At 41.0% G+C, this 13,510-nt stretch overlaps 1 protein-coding gene across 1 annotated transcript; it reads right to left on the bottom strand.

Annotated features, from left to right (window-relative positions):
- Nucleotides 1–5,247: 5,247 nt before the first annotated feature.
- On the bottom strand, nucleotides 5,248–7,844 carry RAX2 (retina and anterior neural fold homeobox 2). The gene is made up of 2 exons (XM_069964538.1): nucleotides 7,605–7,844; nucleotides 5,248–5,688 (listed from the first exon to the last, which is right to left on the bottom strand). Exons 1-2 carry the CDS (start codon nucleotides 7,842–7,844, stop codon nucleotides 5,248–5,250), a joined length of 681 nt encoding a protein of 226 aa, XP_069820639.1.
- Between the last annotated feature and the right edge of the window lie 5,666 nt (nucleotides 7,845–13,510).

Raw genomic sequence — 13,510 nt, 5'->3', positions numbered from 1 at the left:
TATTTTCGTACTCGGGAGAAACTACGCTACATGTTTTGTGTTTTTTTTTTCCTTTTATCCCTTTGTGAAAATGAAAAATTGAAGGCTAGAACAACATTTTAGTGTAAAAAAGCCATATTGTTTGGAAAATCTGTGAACCACCTGTGGGGTCCAAATGCTCACCGCACCCCTTGTTACATTCCTTGAGGGGTGTAATTTTCTAAATGGTGTCCCTTTAGGGGTGTTTTTTAGGTTTTGGCACCCCAGAGCCTCTGCCAACCTGAAGTGGTACAGTCAAAAATGACCAAAAATAACGGAGCCATTGAAATTCACTAGGCGCTCCCTTAAATCTGAGGCTTGTGGTTGCGTCAAATAGCGTAATAGGGCCACATATGGGGTATTTCTATAAACTGCAGAAACGGGGCAATCAATATTGGGGGGCATTTCTCTGGTAATAAGCTTATAATTATGAAAAATATTGGATTACAATAAAATCTCTGCACAGAAAATTAAAATTTTCAAATTTCTTACACACTTAGCTTTTATTTCTGTGACTCCCTTAAAGGGTTAAAAAAACTTTCTGGATGTGCTTTTGCAGAGTTTAGGGGGTGCAGTTTCTGAAATGGGGTGCTTCGTGGGGCTTTCTAACACACAGTCCCCTCAAATACACTTTAAACCTGAACAGTTCCCTAAAAATATCTGATTTTGAAATTTTACAGAAAATTTGGAAATTTGCTGCTAATGTTTTAAGCTTTCTATTGTCTATAAAAAATGAAATATAGTTTAATAAATGCCGCCAACATAAAGTAGACATGTTGCTAATGCTATTTAATATATAATTTATGTGGTATAACCATTTTCTGTATAAGCAAAAAAGTTTTAAAGTTGGAAAAATGCATTTTTTCACAATTTTTCACGCTATTTTGGGTTTTTTGGGTTTGGGTTTTTCGTTATAAGTATCGACTCCAATTTACAAGAAATGTGAAGTACAATATGTCACGAGAAAACAATCTCAGAATCAGCCGGATCGGTAAAAGCATCCCGAAGTTATTAATGAATAAAGTGACACTGGTCAAATTCATAAAATTTGCTCCGGTCCTTAAGGCCATTTCAGGCCCGGTCCTTAAGGGGTTAAAGATCTTCTAGTACTGGCTAGAGAGACCATCAGTTCCAGATGGCCTTAGGAATTGTAAAATTGCTTCTTTGGAGGGTTGGGGGGTAGAGGGATCGTCTCCCAAGTTGTACAACTCAGCATAGAACCCAGCGATCTCATCTGCTACCTGCTGAGGGTTAATAAAAATTTCATTAGATTTATCATAAATATAAGGTATTCTAGATTTGCCGACTTTACTTTTAAGTTGAGCTGCTAACAGTGCTCCCACTTTACTTGATTGTGAGTAATATTTAACTTTCAATCTGTGAAGAGCGGCCTCGTACTTATCTAGGTTTAAACTGTGCAGTTATGTTTGTAAGTTTCTTAACATGTCTTGTTTATGGGGACAAAAGGCTATTTTTTGTTGAGCAGTCAACTCTTCTATGTTAGTTAGTAAGAGTAGGCGTAGCCCATTACGCTGCCCATCAGCTGCTCAGCCGCGATTGGCTGAGCCGCGTCATCAGCCGCTGAGCCGCGATTGGCCGAGCACAGTTATGTTCAGCCAATCGCGGCTGAGCAGCTGATGACGCGGCCGGCACTCGGGAAGATCGAAGGTGTTCGGGCCGGCCGAAGATGACGTTAGGCACAAGATGGCGGACGCGTGTCGGCACGGATCAGGTATGCATAAAGCACTACACTTCCGGGTACACGGGTGGGCGTGGTGGGACACGGGGAAGGGGGCCATTCACAGACATAACATACATTACAAAGTTGTATAACTTTGTAATGTGTTATTCTGTGAATAATTTTTTACCCCCGCACTACCCCTTTAATAGACAATATTTGTATCACCATAATGTTCAGTATAGTTATCTATTTTCAGTAATAGACGCAGCAGATGTGCAGAAATTAGGCATTCTAGGCAGGTGTAACAAACATAACTCAAAATAACTATATACATATACCAGGCCATGGAACTTGTCCCACAAGGGGGGGGGGGGGGGGGTATTACCACAAGTGGGGAAGGGGGTCACCAAGGTAAGCGGTGCGGCCTGCACCCAGACTCCTCTGAAGATACCTTTGAGGAAACAACTATAAATCTATAAGGAACTAGAATAAAGAACGTTAGAACCTAAATAAAAGGGTTAGAGAATTAGAATAGTTGCATATAAAGTAACCCGCTAGTATAGCCGTATGGTAAATAGGGTAGTTGCGGCCCCATCTGTCAACCAGCGGGGTAAACCATTTTGGTTAGTAAACTTTGCGGTAGGAGTATACATATATATATATATATATATATATATATATATATATATATATATTTATATTTTATATATATAACTTGTCTTCTATGTTACATACCCATTACCAGTATGTTCCAAAACAGTAGTGCCAGAATAAGATATTAGTAAGTATAAGACCAAACGATAACTGCAACTTAAAATGTCAATCACGTTTCAACGGACTGTCGAGGTACCCTGGTGAGGCGATCCTCTTCTTCCAGATGTAACTAGTCCCCATTCTTCTTCCATACGACGGGGTGGGGAGCGGCGTGCCGATTGCTCCTGGGATGTAGTTGATCCATTAGGAATCTCTCATCTATCTAGCCATTGTAGCACTTGAGAGGGCTTGGTAGCTGTGTGCTTGGCGCCTTCCCAGGATACGACCAGCTTAACAGGAAAGCCCCACTTGTATGGAATCTGATGCTCCCAGAGGATTTTAGTAACCACCGCAAGCTCTCGCCTCCTCGCCAGAGTCACCCCTGACAAATCAGGATATAGCTGGACATCACGAAACCGCTCTGGCAATAATGTAGTGATGCGTGCTGCATACATTAGCCTATCTTTGAATTAAAAAAAAATGGAGTTGAGCAATCACATCACGTGCTACAGCCTGAGGCAGACTTTTCGGCTTCGGTATATGGTGAGCATAGTCTATGGTTAAATTCAATTGTGGCGCATCAGGAATTAGCGCCACAAATAGGTCAGTCCTCTAAGTCGGCCACTTTAAGTTTCAGCGCCTCCACTTGTTCTTCTAAAGCAATACTGGCGTCTGCCACTGTATTATGTGCCTTGGCAAAGTCGGCCATTTTGTGTTCTACATGTGCCGTGCATTCCCCCAAATTAGTAATTTCTTTTTGCACCCCCAAAAGAGCAGACTGTATATCATGCTGTAATGATGCTCTGAGCTTAAAGAGTTAGGGCCCTATTCCACAGGAACGATAATTGGCCCGATTTGGCCGATTATCGCTCGGTGTAATACAGAGAACCATCAGCCAATCGTGTCATCGGCTGATCGTTCACTTAGGGCCAGACCTAAAATCATTGTTCCCCCACCGTGTATCGCTACGGTGGAATAGTGGTGCGCGGCGGGCGACCAACGATTTGAGAAGCGCAGCATACATAACCTGCAGGGCTTCTCCTCCGCTCTGTCTTCCTCCCCGCATCCCGCGTGCTCTAGCTTCAGAATGGCCTGTCAGCTGACGGAGCGCTCAGCCAATCACAGGCCGGGACCGCCGCAGCCTGTGATTGGCTGAGTGACCTGTCAGCTGACAGGCCATTCTGAAGCCAGAGCGCGGGGAACCCGGGGAGGAAGACAGAGCGGAGGAGAAGACCTGACAGGTAATGTATGCTGCAAGGCTGTTGTAACGATGTTCCTGCAGCCCTCGCTCAACAATCATCGGGCTGTGGAATAGGCCCAGTAAACGAGCGGCGATCTAGCAGATCGGTGCTCGTTTACATCGTTGATCGGGCCCTGCTTGGCTCGTGGAATAGGGCCCTAAGGAGCGTAATGCTACTTCAGTGACTGGCTTACCAGGTGCCGAATCAGCCATTGATTGTGACCGGAGTGCAAAATTGAAGGAGGGTGGCTCTAGAACTGCAGCTGCAGACAGCATGTTATCTTTTTCCACAGCTTGAGAGACCGAGCTTACCTATGACAGGACCGAGTGGGCTGGTGATCCGGGTGTTGAAGGTGTATGCAGACCGGTGCGTGTGGAGCCGCGGGGCGTATCTTCTCCACAGTCAGTGCCGTGAGCTGCCAGGACGGGAGCTTCGGTGCTCATGTGGGTTTCTAGGTGAAAAAATGCAAGTGCTATGGCCTTTTAAACACAAGGAGGAAAAAACGAAAACGCAAAAACGAAAATTGGCTCCGTCCTTAAGAGGTTAAATGACGGCCATCCACTAAATTTCAACAGTGTGTGGACATAGTCTTTCCGTGTTTACAATCCACTCTTGGTTTTGGTTGCGAAATACTGAGTGTGAACATAGCCTTAAAATGGTACAATAATGAGGGGGGGGGGGGGAATAAGGATCCCTCTAACAACACTCACCCCTTCTCAGCCCTCTGCTATGTTTATAGGCTGCTATGTCTCACAGTGTGAAGCTCACATCCCTACCCTTGCTATTGCAAAGACCTGTGCACAGGAATTGCAGCATAATATTACACATGTTCTTATACACTATACAGGGTTATGTATGCACAGGAACACATGTAATTCTGACCTGCAGCTCCTGTGCACAGATCTTTGCAATACTACATTGCAGATAACTTATTTCCATTACTTCAGCAGTAAATTGACAATAGGTTCCTCTCCTATTTAGTGGATTAAAGCCTGACTGCTGGCTACTTGTTGAAATACAAAAATTTGTGTTTAATTCTTTAATGCGTAGAATTGTCAAAATAAACAAACTACCGAAAATGAAAAAAAAACAAAAAAAAAAAAACTTTTCCATAAAAGATGAATTATGAAGAATACCCTTATCTGAGGGAACTGTCCCTTTAACTAAAATTCTGTATTGAAAGAGTAAAAGCAGCAGTACACCTCTGCAGGCCAAGCAAGTAGCAGAGATTACCATTACTTCCTAACACATGACAACATCTTAAATTTTTTTTTAATGAGAGAGCAATATAAATCTATATTGATAACCATAGAAGATATGACAAATTAGATTATACTTCGATTTTATTTTACAAAAAAATACATTTGGAAAAACGTTAAAAAGGACCATGTATCTCTGAATTCAATATATTTCTGAAACCAGTATACTGTTGCAGAAACAAATTGAGACCTCTAAATAGTCTCACTCCCTATATTTGTGAGTGATTGATGCTTTAATTGATGTTTTATAATTGCTATGTTTATCTCTTTTTGATGCGAGACATGCAGCCTTGAATCAGATTGGCTGCCAAGTCTTGTCTATGGTTTGAATATGTTCTTTGGCCCTCATGCGAAGAGCAGCAATGCTGGAGCTCCTTTGGTCTAACTCTTCTAGGGGAAACTTGTCCACAAAACCGCCCACGCACTGGTAGGGTCCACTGCTTAGAGGCTGTATAGATGTCATTGGTGGTGCACTGCTGAGGAATGTGTGACCAGCGTATGGTGCCTGAAGATTTTGAGAAGAAGTTATAAATCCTGGCATACTGTGCACAGTTGTAGCTGCAGATATAGGTGAAGTGAGCCATGGATCCAAGGGCAAAGAGGAGCTTAATGGCCCAACAGTTGTGGTTATAGGTGTCCTTGAAAATGAAAGAAGTGGGGAGTCATGAAGTTTTGCTGAGGAAGACTCCAATTTCTCTTGTCTTCTCCATTTAGCCCTTCTGTTCTGGAACCAAACCTGTACCAGAAAAGAAATAGATTTTTTGAGGGGACTGAATGGCATAATTTTAAAGTGTCACTGTCATTATCATGGAAAACAAGGCACTTCCTGCGATTAAACTGTTTTCCTGAGTCTAAACACAGGAAGTCCCGTATTTCCCAGGTCATCTGCACTCAGAGAAGGCAGTCATGTGATTGATGGACACATTGAGCCGTGACTCTCTGTACTGGCCAGATGTGTTAAGTCTCTTTTTTTCAACCAGCACAAGACTAATGGTGCATTTACACAGAGAGATTAATCTGACAGATCTTTGAAGCCAAAGCCAGGAAAAGACTATAAACAGAGAACAGGTCATAAAGGAAAAACTAAGATCTCTCTTCTTCTGCAATCCATTCCTGGCTTTGGCTTAAAAAATCTGTCAGATAAATCTGTCTGTGTAAACGCACCCTAAGAAGCTGCCTTCAGGAGACTGGACCTGAATTTCTGGTAAGTATAGCTTTGTTTTACAGCTTGATAACAAAAAAATAAATGTATATTGCAAACTTGCTTTATTTTGCGTCTGTGATTTAGACGTTGAAAGTTAAAATGACAGTGACACTTTAAATAAGCATAGTAGCAGGTGTTACTGAGGAAGAGTAAGATTTTCGTGGCAATAGGATGAGCGCAATTAGCGTTGCCGGGACCAGATTCCTGATAATGATTATTCCATTAACGGCTCGAAGTGTCTGCTAATTGGATAGAGCAGTTTTATGGATTAGGAAGGAAAGGGTGAAAAAGCATTATGGGTAATAATGAGTGGGAGGGAGATAGAAACTGTACAGCACATGAGGGTTTGCAGCAGAAATTTTTTCTGAACTGGAAACAGTTGGTACACTTAGCTAAAAATCTGCTGTGTATTTTTTTAGTGAGAAGACTGAAGGTATAAGGTAGTAAAAAATTAATTTATGCATTCAGTTCTTTATCTTCTTCTGCAAAGCTATAATTTCTTAAAGTGTTCTTGAAAAATTAAAGCTTTTTATAAAATTCATGTTTCTTCTATTCCATATAAAAGGAATATGCTTAATATTCTTTAATCGTGTGATTCTAGTATTTCTATTGTGAAAAGTCGTAGGGAAAGGCTAGAAAAAAATGCTCAAATGTTCACATGCTTTTTCATTTTTTATTTTTTTATTTTTTACAATAAATCCTGTAGGGGTCAATGGGAGGAAACACAGCACAAACTAATTGAAAACATTCCATGACCCAAGAAAACCACATAGGTGGTAAATTAAAAAGCATTGTCAGTATGGTGTTTTATATTCATCAAATACTTAAAAATGCTATGTATGGTTATGTTCACACGTTTTTTCCTCTCCGTTTTTGATCTAAAAAAATTACGTCCATTAATTTGAGTTAAAAATGACGGACGTCATTTCGCTGTTTGGCCACCCGTCAGTGCAGTGATGGCTGTTGGTACATTTTTCTAGTTTAGTTGGACTAATTGGCCTTTGGGTGTGTCTTTAATTGAGAAGCCATTCAATTTAATAGTAAAAATGGCGCGTGACGGTGAAAAAAGGTAAACTGTGTGAACAACTAAAAAATAACGCCAGCTGTTTGCAATAGACGTTAGAAAATAATTGACATGATCATTATTTTGACTCATTCATTGATTCATTTTATAAATTGTGTGCACTGGACATCTATCATTCCATTGACTTCAATGCATTGCATTGAAGTCAAGTACATTGCAGCAATAACGGATGTCTTTTTAAGTTTCTGTGAACATAACCTATAAAACCACCGAACGATATGGGAGTCTGCAAATATCACAGAAAAGTAACATATTGCTGATTGTATAGGGTTACCTATATTAAGTAGTTTTCTATTACTCTTAATTTTTCCTGCACTTAGTTTAAAAAAAAATTTTGTCCCTTATTCATGATCTTTTATCTTACCTGTACACGAACTTCTGGAAGGCTGACTTTCATAGCTAGTTCTTCCCGACTGTACACGTCTGGATAGTGGGAACGCTCAAATGCACGTTCCAACTCATGAAGTTGGTAAGTGGTAAAAGTTGTTCGGTTTCTGCGATGCTTTTTCTTAGGGAGTTCATCTTCCCCTTCTGGTGGGCATGATGTTGATGTGTTTTCACTTCTTAGGTCACACAGGTCTCCTTCACATTTGTCTAAAAACATCCTGAATGCTATAAAACAAGGACATAAAATACAAAAAAAAATCCTGTGTATAAAATGTTATATACACTGAGTCTTTAGTAGAGTTTCTATTTTTTTTTTTTAAATGCCAACCCATATTTGTACTTCAAACTGGCCAGTTCACATAAATACAAAATTGGTAACAATGAAACATCACTACATAGTAGACATTTTTTTTCCCTTCATTTAATAAGTGGGAATAAAATAGATAATGCATAGATACAACAGAAGATCTGACATAGTCTCCTTCTCTGTGTTCCCAGTGTGAGGTAGAATGGGGATACTAACAAGGGGACCACTCATACTGCTGTTAGCTCATAGTATGTCGGCTAAGCTCCTTATCTGAAGATCTGCTCTGCTGTTGAGGGATTAGCAGGGTTTCTGTCTTGTTACAACTTTGATAACAAACAACATAGATGATTTCCAGGAGATACCTCAGAAGAGATCAGATTTCATAGATTGTAAGCCCTTGCGCACAGGGTCCTCTTTCCCCATGTCTGCTATTTACCTATTCTTGTAATCTGTTTTTGATCTTGTAATGTTCCTGTTTGTGAACCCCTATCACTTGTATAAAAAATTGATCAAACAATATCATCGTGCTTAAATAATGTTTAACATTAGTGTCATGTAGCCTGCCAGAAAATTTTTATTCAATAGTTTAGTTTAGTTGTTTGTTTTTTAACATAGACAACTTCAGCTTTGTGTTGGGCAAAACAAATAAATTTTATTGGGAAAATCATTTTGAAAATTCTAATTTAAAGAAGCTGCAACTAATGCACTTAAAGGTTTCTCAAATAAATGACATGTCTTAATAACTTCACAGAATCATGTTGTTTCAGTTCTACCTGAATACAAAATGTATTTAGGCAGTCCTGAATATTTGAACATATACCACTAATACCACTTCTACTCTTCAAAACATGATGATGATATGATTAAAACATTTCTTGCATTCATATTGTAGTTGCAGTACCTACAGCTCCATTGGTTCTACTAAACAGAAAGTTTGGCTGAATCATGGGAGGCCTGTGAATGTCAGCCACAATACATGAATGCGTCTTTTTTATCTGTATAATTTTTATGCAGCAACAGAGTGATAAAATGTAATTTTTTTTCTGACATTATTTCCATTGAAATATTGCCCTACACAAAATATGTTTTTGGAAGAATCCACAGGAACTATCCTTATAAGTGTCTGTACAAAGTCCACCATACATTATACACACATTACATTACTATATCAGAATGTGGTGCTATCCTTTTCTTTTATTTATTTGCGTACCAAACCCTCTTGTCTTGAATTTCCTTGGCAGATGCTACAGTTCTCAGAGGGAATTATGTTTCACTGGCATTACACTTAAGATTTACTCTACACTCGTACAAAGGCTTGTTTTTTTTTTTTCTAGGATCAAAACAAACAATTTCAGTTGCTTTTATATTCCTTTGTTTATCTCACCAATAGTTGAAGAAATGTGTGTACAAATTACATCCTCTCACATTCAGCATGTAGAAGTTAACTGTTGTGTAGCATTTGGGGAAATCTGGGTTAGTGGGCATAATTCTAAAATAAAACAACAATCCTATTACTAACATATATAATGTTTATTTCTCATAAACAATTTATGTATACTATATGAACTGACACTAATCTTTACCTGTTTTACTTTTGTATTGAGCCCCTTGCTTCAATGGGTTAGGATACCTGGCAGCGTCTTCTCCTGCTGCACTTAACTGCTAGCAAACAAACGGATCAGTCCCAAAATAAGATCCAGGATTTGGAGACTTATGCGGTGGTGGCTAGGAAGGAAGGGGGGCGCCTTCAGTCAGGGATGAAGATAGGAGAGGAAATCTTGGTGAAATCTTCACAGATGTCCACAAGACTGACGGAAGATTCAGTAGCTGTAGGGGGGATTACTTGACTTTATAAAAGGGTTACCTCCCCCTCCTAATGATGATTGGCAGTGCCCAATGGCCTGAGGGAGAAATATAAAGGCAAAGAAGTGTATTGTTTTGTTTTTAATCGCTGTATAGAGCTGGTATTCAGATTATCTTATGTTTTAATATGTAAAAGTATTGATTAATAAATAATGGTAAGAATTGTCAGGGCTGTGGCGGCGTCCCGAGCTTTGGACCGCCGCCGCACCCCTCACCCTGTCCTGCAGCCGCCGGTGTCCACATATAGGGACCCGGCGCTGCTGCCACTTCGGCCCCTGGGGGTGCCTCACCTCGCCCCGCTCCTGTCCGTCTCTGTGTCGGCCGGCGCGCGCATCTACGCCTCCTAGGGCGCGCGCGCGCGCCGGCTGTCTCAGAGTTAAAGGGGCAGTCCGCCCCTAATTGGTTGCTGCACATCACACTCTCCTATAAATTCCAGCCCTGCCCCACTACAGGTGTTGGAGCCTCTACATGCTTCCCATAGCGTTTGGCCCAGCTCCCTGTTGTTCCTGACCTCAGTCCTTGTTCCTAGTCCCTGTCCGCTGTCCCGGTCCCTAGTCCCTGTCCGCTGCTTACCCATTGTTCCTGAGCACTGCCTGCCACCTGCGGTTACGCATACAGACCTCTGCCTGCATCTTCTGCCTACTGCTCCTGCCACGCCTCGCCTGCTGTCACTAGCAACCAAGCCAGGGGTAGCGACCTGGGGGTCGCCTGCCGCAGCAAGTCCATCCCGCCTTGCGGCGGGCTCTGGTGAAAACCAGCGGCCCCTTAGACTCCGCTCCCTGGTGCGGTTACTACCATCGCTAGTGAAGGTTCAGTGGATCCACGACTCCAGGCGTTACAAGAATTAAAGCATTGAAATGAGTACAGTAATCTAAAGGTCTTTACTAAAAGTTTTGTATGGTACTTTGCTTTATGAGTGACACATACATACCTGGGTAAAGATTCATGATGAAATAGTTATTTTATGAGCTAAATGAGAAATGTTTAAACTGTGTACATTGAGCGCTATTACACTGATCACAATATCTACAGCACTGCAACACTTTTCATATCTATTAATTAAAACGGTACTTTAACCCTTTGATGACCAGGCCCAAAATGACCCAGTGGACCACACAAACTTTGATCTTAGTGTTTTTGTTTCTCCCTCCTCCCCTTCGAAGAGCTCTAGCACTTTCAGTTTTCTATCTACAAGGGCCATGTAAGTGCTTGTTTTTTAAAGGAATAGTTGTACTATGTTAGGGCTTCTTTCATTTTACCATAACATGTATGACGGAATTCCAAAATTATTATTTATGAAGATATAAATTGGTGAAATCGTAAAAAAGAATGCAATATGGTAACGTTTGGGGGGTTCCTGTGTCTACGTAATGCACTATATGGTAAAAGCGACATGATACCACTATTCTATTGGTCAGTCCGAACACAACTACAGGTTTACACAGATTTTCTAATGTTATATATATATTTTTTTTATGAAATCCTTTTTTTGGCAATTAATTATTAATAAAATGGGCCTATTGTGACGCTCGTAACAGTTTTATTTTTTCCCCTATGGGGCTGTATAGGGTGTCATTTTCCCCCCCATGATCTCTAACTTTTATTAATACAATATTTGTGAAGATCAGACGTTTTGATCACTTTTTATTATTTTTTTAATATATATAATGCAACATCAAATCGGTAATCCGCACGCTACGGTATATTATATGTTTGTTTATTTATTTGTATATGTTTTATTTATATAATGGGAAAGGGGGGTGATTTAAACTTTTATTGGGGGAGGGGCTTTGGGGTAGTGTATTGGTGTTTTTAACTTTTTTTTTTTTACACATTTGAAGTCCCTTTGGGGGACTTTTACATACATTAGTTTGATTTCTTCACTGATCATTGCTATGTTCATTGAGTCACTTACACTTAAACTCTGCAGCATTTAAGGGGTTAATGACACGCTGCAGCGTGATCGCTGCAGCCTGTCATTAACGGTGATGGGCCGGCTGCTCACTGCAGCTGGCCCCCACCTCCTATGAAGCGCGCTTCGCTCCGGAGCGAGCTTCATAGCAGGAGAAACACCCAGGGCGTACAGTTACGTCCAGGGTCATCTGGTGACAGACTTGCAACGCGTAACTGTACGTCCAGGGTCGTCTAGGGGTTAAAGTGTCACTGTCGTTAAAAGTTTTTTTTGCAGAAATTAATAGTACAGGCGATTTTAAGAAACATTGTAATTGGGTTTATTGGCCGAAAAAAAAATTTTTGTCATGAAAAAGCAGTTTAAAGCTCTTCCCCTGTCTTCATGGTTTTCCTATGGAGAGAGGGAGATGAGGCACCAATACAGGACAACAAAGAGTTAATTTACAGCTACATCACAAGGCTCTCTCTCCTCTGATGTCACCATTGACCTTTCTGACCTCTGAATAGCACTCTAAATAGCTCCCCCGCTGTGTAATCCTTTGTTCTCTGCTGCCGACTAATCTCGCTCCTTCCTCCTCCCCCTCCCCTCTCCATAGCACAGACAGGATCCGACTGATGAAAAAGAGTTGAGATTTCCTGATTCTGAGCAGTGGATGACAGAAAGGAGGGGGGGGGGGCTGGGAAAAGGCTTTGTAAATGCAGATAATGGCATATTTGCCTAATAAACCCAATTACAAAGATTTTTAAAATCGTCTGGGACTATTGATTTCTCTAAAAAAAAAATAATTAACGACCGTGACACTTTAAAAGCGTTATTAAGTGAAAATCCTTTTCTATCAAATCAACTGGTTATATAAGGTTATAGAAGGTTATATAAATTTTAATTTAGTTCTATTTAAAAATCTTCCCATACTTAGCAGCTGCTGTATGTCCTGCAGGAAATGTTTTTTTTCTTTTCAGTCTGACACAATGCTCTGTGCCGACATCTCTGTCCGGGACAGGAACTGTCCAGAGCTGTAGCAAAATGGCATCAACATTGTGACCAAAATGCTTAAAAATGTCATAGACAAATCATTTCATTGCAGTACTTCCTCTTTCATTTGCAGTCCTTCATTGCGTTAATGCAACAAAACTCTGTGTGCAAAAATACCCTAAGCCTGTATTCACGTATCACGTTTATTTTGCTTTCTTGATGCTTTTTTTGCAGTGACTGATATTGTGCAAATTGGGCCATGGTGGTAAAATGGCGGGGTTTTTTTTTTTTTGCTTTAACCCCTCGCCTCCGCAAGACTAACCAGCACGTCCTGCGGGGGTGGGGAGTTTCAAAGAGGGGCCACAACTCCGCTCTGAACTGCCGCGATCCCAGTTGCTTTCTGCTGCCTGGGACCACAGCTATTAGCGGGTGTGGCCAATCGCTAATTATGACAGTTATATGCAGCTGTCAGTCATGACAGCTGAATTTAAACGTCCATTGCAGCCCTTCCCTGGTGCCTAGTGATCAGATCCGGTATACTGGCCAGGCCAGGGCTCAGCATCGGAATGACGCTGATCCCGGCTCTGCAATCCATGTATCTGGTCTGCAGCAGGCCAGCATAATAGAGCACTGATCTGATGGATCAGTGCTCTATTATATACACAGCATTGATCTCAATAGGAGATCAGTGCTGTGTATATAGAAGTCCCCCAGGGGGCTTCTAATTACTGTAAGTGACAATTTAAAAAAAGTGTTTTTATTACTTAAAACCCCTCTTTTACCCAGATGCCCTATGACAGCACCCCTGGAGAGGACCTCCCACCAGCGG

This window comes from Dendropsophus ebraccatus, chromosome 3 (genome assembly GCF_027789765.1).
Source record: "Dendropsophus ebraccatus isolate aDenEbr1 chromosome 3, aDenEbr1.pat, whole genome shotgun sequence".
Lineage (NCBI taxonomy): Eukaryota > Metazoa > Chordata > Amphibia > Anura > Hylidae > Dendropsophus > Dendropsophus ebraccatus.
This window is presented reverse-complemented; position numbering and strand designations above follow the sequence as displayed.